General features: G+C 49.6%; 1 protein-coding gene across 5 annotated transcripts in view; it reads left to right on the top strand.

Moving 5' to 3' along the window:
• The first annotated feature begins 1658 nt into the window (after positions 1-1658).
• The window catches only part of Pou2f1 (POU class 2 homeobox 1), a 142336-nt gene continuing 137994 nt past the window's right edge, over positions 1659-6000 (top strand). For 2 of the 5 annotated variants that reach the window (XM_034513204.2, XM_034513202.2), the window contains exon 1: positions 1660-1726. In XM_034513204.2, coding sequence (XP_034369095.2) covers positions 1666-1726 — 61 coding nt within the window. In that variant the 5' untranslated portion in view covers positions 1660-1665. Of the gene's footprint in view, positions 1727-6000 lie in introns of all 5 variants that reach the window. The other 3 variants (XM_076941535.1, XM_076941533.1, XM_076941534.1) reach the window with 2 other exon arrangements.

Genomic DNA, 6000 nt, shown 5'->3' with positions numbered 1-6000 from the left:
AGTCCAATTATTTGGTTTAAGCAGTCATGTGCACACCCTAAGGTTAATTACCACGAATAAATCAATCTCACCTCAAATCACTGGCTGTAACTGACAAACATCTTTAGCTACAGTGTAAGGAACTCAACAAGCAATCTTGGACTCACAATTAAAACTTTAACTGTTGCCTTTAATCCCAGCACTTGGGAGGCAGAGGCAGGCAGATTTCTGCAGAGGAAACCCACAAAAATAATTGCTTTCAGGTAGGGATCTGGTTTTTTTTTTTTTTTTTTTTTTTTTTTTTTGTGGTGAACCTGCAGTTTTACCCAGTTGAAACTTTGGTAGTATCCCTCTCAAGGACAGCCTGGGACCAATTTATTCCTTTTCACTTCGCTTACCACAAAATATTCTTGTTTTTTATCCTGAAAAACACTTTTAGGAAAATCTTGGGACTTGCTAAGAATTAGTAAAATAGACTTGGGCTCTTTTTTTTTTTTTTCTTTCAGTAAAGGATCAATCTAGGCAATATTTTGGCTAATTACTTAGGAAGATGCTCACAAGAGGAGCATTCCTCCCCCACACCCCCTTATCGTAATTACTGAGCGACAGGGCAAAGAATTCGTGGCCGTTGGCGCTATTGCCAACTTCCAGTTTTAATCAGGTCAGTTTACAACTAGTCTTTAAAAGGTTCTCCAGAAGCAAAAAAAAAAAAAAAAAAAGGAAGGTCCCTCGCAGATGGGGTCTGTTTGTTTCGCCCGGGTGGGCGCGTGCAAGGGCGCCCGGGGTACTCGGACAGCCGCTCCCACAGAGGCATCGCCGGGCACGCGCGACAAGTGGAGCAGACGCTACTCCCGGCTAATTAGAGCCGGCAGGACACGCCCCCGCCCGGCTCGAATCTGCGGCGTGGGCCGAGTCACGGGGCGGGGATTAGTTCGGATTCAAATTTAAAGCGGGACGTCCGCGCGTGGCCCAGCAGGTGACTCGTGCCCGTTGCCCGCCGAGGGCGTTTCCGCCCCCACCTGCACACAGGGCCGGAAATTACCTCGGAGGGGAGCGGCCCCTCCATTGTCGCAGTCAACTGCGAGGGAAGCCTGAAAGTGCGGAGCGCGGGGGCGCGCCGTGGAGTCCTCGTTAATTTCTCACGCGCGTCCTCGCTCTGAGATGCCGTGCATGCTGCCCTTTTACAATACCGCTGTGGAGATCCCGAACTCCTCCGGGAGGGGACGAACACGGAAGACTGGGAGACTATCAGAAGTCGTAAACAAGCACTTGACACACTACACTTTGGGGTGAAGCAGCGCTCCCGGGGAGGGCGAAGAGAGGCGCATGCGCTTTCCACCACTCAGGCGCGTGGAGAAAACCGCGCGTGCGCACAGCGGCGCGGAGGGGGAGAGAAAAAATGATTGGCAGGTTGGGGGGCACTTTAGCTGCCTGAGGCGAGGGGGGGGTGGTGGTGTCCCTGCAGCCCGGACGCGCGTGCGCAACGCACGCGCAGGGGGGTGGAGCTCTTCCAAGGGGGCCGGCAGAGTGGAGCGCCGGCCTCGTGCGCCCCCTGGCGCGCGCCTTGGGAGAGGAAGGAACGGGAGGGTGCAAAGAGGAGGGAGGAGGCGATCAGGGCGGGAGGGGGAGGGGAGCGGGAGCGAGGGAGGGTTTATCGACCGGGCGATTTTGGTTAAAATATTCAAAATGGCGGACGGAGGAGCAGCGAGTCAAGATGAGAGTTCAGCCGCGGCGGCAGCAGCAGCAGGTAATCATTACAGCATTTTACATATTCATATTCATACTCAACCCCGCTCCCGCTGCCCCCCCCGCGACTTAGCATAATTTATTAGTACTCAGGATTATTATAATTAACGGCGAGGAGATGGGGGGCCGGGGAACACAGCCCCCTCTGGGCACCGAGCGGAGGGGGAAAGGAGCTCGGAGCGGCCGGGCGGAGGGGGAAGAAGACCCGGGGCAAAGGGGGCTGTGAGCCACCGCGCTCCTCCTGCCCCCGGCCCACCCCGCCGCCGCGCTGGCCCGCCCGCCGGCACCGGCCCTCCTCCTCCTCCTCCGCCGGCCGCCGCCGCCTCCTCGCACGGTGCCCGAATCCGAGCGGGTCCGCGGCGGGCGGCGGGGCCGGGGCACCGGGAGAGGACAATAAAGACATTTTACATATTCATAGCTGCTGGGCTGGCGGGGCGCGGCGGGGTGCGGGCGGGAGACCTGGACGGGCGAGGGGGGGCGTGGAGGGGCCAGAGGTGGCGGCGAGCACAATGCCGGTGGGCGGCGGGGCCCGAGCGGACCCCGGCGGCCGGACACCCGCGCGGCGCCCCCAGGATTGGGAGCGGGCTCGGGCTGGGGGACGCTGCTCGCCGCGGGGCGCACCCGGGGGTGGTGCCCTGCCCCCGGCCGTGCCGGGGGTCCGCGAGGGGCCGAACCCGGGGGTCACGGCCCGGGCTCTTCAGCCGCGCCCTGCTCGTGCCCGGGGCAGTGGCCTGACCCCAGCCAGTCTGTGTCTGTGTGGTTAGGGGCAGCGTGGCGTGGGCCCTGTGAGCTGGCCTTCGGGTTATGAGCCCGGTCTGGGGTCCCCCCGGACCCTTTGGAGGTTGTGCTGGGTGGGAGGAACCCTCGGGGAAGTTCCCCTCAGTGGAAATAGCTTCGGTCGACCGTGTGTCCCGGGCCCTCACGCAGAGGTCCTCGCTGCCGTGGGTCGCGGGACAGTTGGGTTGGAGGTGCTCGCGGGGTCTGGTCGCTCCTCCGCGCACACCCCCACCCCCCACGCGCGCGGGTGGCCCTGGGGACCATCTCGCTCCCGAGGCCCGGGAGCTCTCGGAGGCCACCCGAGAACTGGACCGTAAAGGATTGCCCTCCTGCCCTTAAAGGGCTGGCCTGACAAGTTGATCATATTCTAGGTTTCTCCGGACCTTCGGAGAGCGGGGGTGGTGGCTAGACACGGAGATCCCCCTCCCTGACTGTTTGGTGGTGCTTTCTAGCTGTGCGCTGGGTCTTCTCTACTTGCTTCTCATTTGAATAATGTCTAATTCAGTGAGGTTTATATTCTTGAAATGGCCGCCTGGCTTTCCCCGCCTCTCATGTTTAGTAATTCAGACCTTTAATAACAGCCACTCACAGCCCAACGCCGTGTTTATATTTTACATTCGCCCCATGTGCTTTTGTGGTTCGATATGATTCTTTTTTTTTTTTTTTTTTTTCTTCTCCTCCTCTTTGGCAATCCACAGGGCTCTGAGATCAAACCTAGTCTGTGCTGGGAAGACAAGGAGAGAACTAGGCCTGGACTGCCCCAGTAGTTGCCTAGGCCTTGTTCTCTGCTGCTTGATTTATTTACTAATAACCAAAATGACTCCCCCACCAACTGCCACTCGAGTCCCCTCCTCCGCAGGCAAAACACATCCTCTTGGGGACCTTCCAGCATAAAAACAGCTCCGAGCTAAACATCAGCTCTGAGGTTGGCTTGTTTTCTCCTAAAAGGAGGTTATCTTTCAGTTTATAGTATGTAGACCTTATTTCCAATTTACAGAGGCTTCTGTGAGCTACTGGTTTAGTACAAATAGAGGACTTGGTTGTGGGAATAGTCCCTCTCTTCCCGAGTTAAACTCAGGCTATGTAGACATTTGTAGTATTTGTAAAACCCTACGGTAGACTTTGCTTTCAGGAGCGATGGAGTAGCTAGGTATTTTAGGAAGTCCAGTTGACAACACTTGGTTACTTTCTCAGCGGGGCTGCTTTTCCAGTTTCTGCACCAACTTGAAGGGAGGCCTGCATTCTTGTGTTATTACTGACATAGACCTGCCTGTTTTAATTACAGCAGTACAGAAAACAGAAATGGGGTTGTGTTTTCTTTGGTCATGGTTAAATGAGTGAAAATAGAAGATAAACAGAGGCATTGTGTCCACCCTGATCTTGGAACTTGCTTAGCCTGCCGGCCTCTTGCTTTCAGGTGTCAGAATTGATTTTGTTATATCTCGGCTTAGGACAATTGGCCTATGAAAACCAATTAACTTTTACTGTTTAGTGAAAACAATAATTTTGATTTCTGGTCTCTCCTGTAAGAGTTTTGTTTTAAAAAGGTAAAAAGGTGTTGCTTTCTAGGGGAGGTGTTGGAGGAGTCATGTTAATTAACATGTTAAGCCTTTGAGATCACATTAAACTAGTGTGGTGAATATACGAGGACATCGGACTTCAGTTAATTTGTAACAAACTTTCAGATTTAGGGGAGTAAATACAGACTAATTTAAAATAACTACTTTTCACAATTTTTTTCCTTCTTTCCCATCCAGTAGGTAGGCCTGAATGCATAGGGGGTAAAGGTTTCATGAGAATGCTGGTAAATAACAGACTCAGAGCGCTGAAGCATGAGGTTGGATGGACAAAAAGCAGTAATATGGTTTCATGCCTTAAATAGCATATGTTTTTGCACCCAGTTCCCAAGATGTGGTCAGACTGATGATGTCATTGGACAGAGGACAAGGTGCAGTTAATGTGATTTATTGTCCTGAGGTGAAGTATAGCAATGGAACCTTCTCATAGGGAAACCATTTATCTCTGGACAATTTCCTTTATAGCTGCAGTTTAACCACTGCTGGGGCTCTAGGTATTTTATCCAAAAGGATAAAATACACATTGCATTTTACAAACAAAGCTCCTCACTGTCACAGTTTTTGTCATACAGAAAAAAATGGGTACTGTAAGCTGGCCTTTTATTTCAGTTGGCCATCCTTGCCATAGTAAAAAATCATTTCTGATGGGGAGTATGGGTTTAAAATAAGGATACTTGTGTTACATATACCTGCTTATTTTATGTGGGTTTGTTGTCATTGCTGTTTATAATCTTTCTCTTATAAGAAACTACTTCTTAGTCACAGTACGGCCCAGGCTTGTGGAGTGACCATTTGCTCTGGAGCCTATTTTAATAATTAAAACTGAATTGAAAAAAATGAAGGCACTATATTTTTTATGTTAAAATTATAGTATTTAAAATACGGTAAGACACTTAGGGAAAACTTGTGCTTTGAAGTAGCTTTTAAAGACTCTAGGATACTTTTTGATTTGTCTGTACATGTCTGTACATTTACTGTGAATGGTGTTTTAAAAATCTCCTTTCCAAGTAGTGATTTCCATACATAGTTTTTTATATATTAATTTTTCTAAGCATTTCTTCTATTTCTTAGTGGGCATCTTAAAGAGATGGTTAAAGTTTGGGAGATGTGACTGAGAAGGACAGTTGACTCTTGGAGCTGATGTGTGAGGCCGGCTCAGCTGGTGTTTAGGTTAGTTTGGAGCTCCTCACCTCCGACCTGCCCGGCTTCTGGTGCAGTTGTGAGACAACTTCCCAATGCAAGTTTCTAGAAAATCGTCGGCTATTTTCTTGATTTGGCCCACCCATCAATTACAATGGAACTTTGGAGTTAAGGTCTTCCACATTCATTGAGAGCTGACCAAATGTTTTTCATTTCTGAAGGATTTATGTTCCCAAGTCTTTACTGTAAAAGTAGCTTTTAACCTCTTCCCTCCACTTCACTTTTGATTTATTTTTGTTGCCCCCCTCCCCAAATGCCACTAGTCAAGGAAAACACAAACAGTGGGTATTCAATTGTAATGATATAATGCTTTTTTTTTCATATTTAAAACCCATTATTCTCTGCATCAATAGGTGCTGTATAGCCAAAGAAAGAAAATTATTTCAGTGCTGCCCTACATTGAACTAATTATTAGTACATTAATCACTAGACTTTGGAGTAAGCTTAAGTCTCAGAATGCTAACCTGCTTTTACCAGGTCACCAAAGATATGTAATAGAACCCTGAATATCACAGGCAAGTGCTTAAAAGTGTTAGAACTGAGAACACTTTCTTAAATGGTTTTCATTTTAAAATGAAATATTTGAATTGTTTCTTGGATCTGTGTTGCTTGATCTTGACGAGTGTAGAAGTGTAGGGATCAGATTAAGATTTCCTTTGTTCTGAGATTATTCCCTTCTTCTTCCTCTTCCCTTCCTCTTCTTTCTCTTCCTCCTCCTCCT

The sequence above is a fragment of the Arvicanthis niloticus genome, chromosome 10 (genome assembly GCF_011762505.2).
Source record: "Arvicanthis niloticus isolate mArvNil1 chromosome 10, mArvNil1.pat.X, whole genome shotgun sequence".
Lineage (NCBI taxonomy): Eukaryota > Metazoa > Chordata > Mammalia > Rodentia > Muridae > Arvicanthis > Arvicanthis niloticus.
Note: the sequence above shows the minus strand (reverse complement) of the source record. Positions and strands in the feature narration are given on the sequence as shown.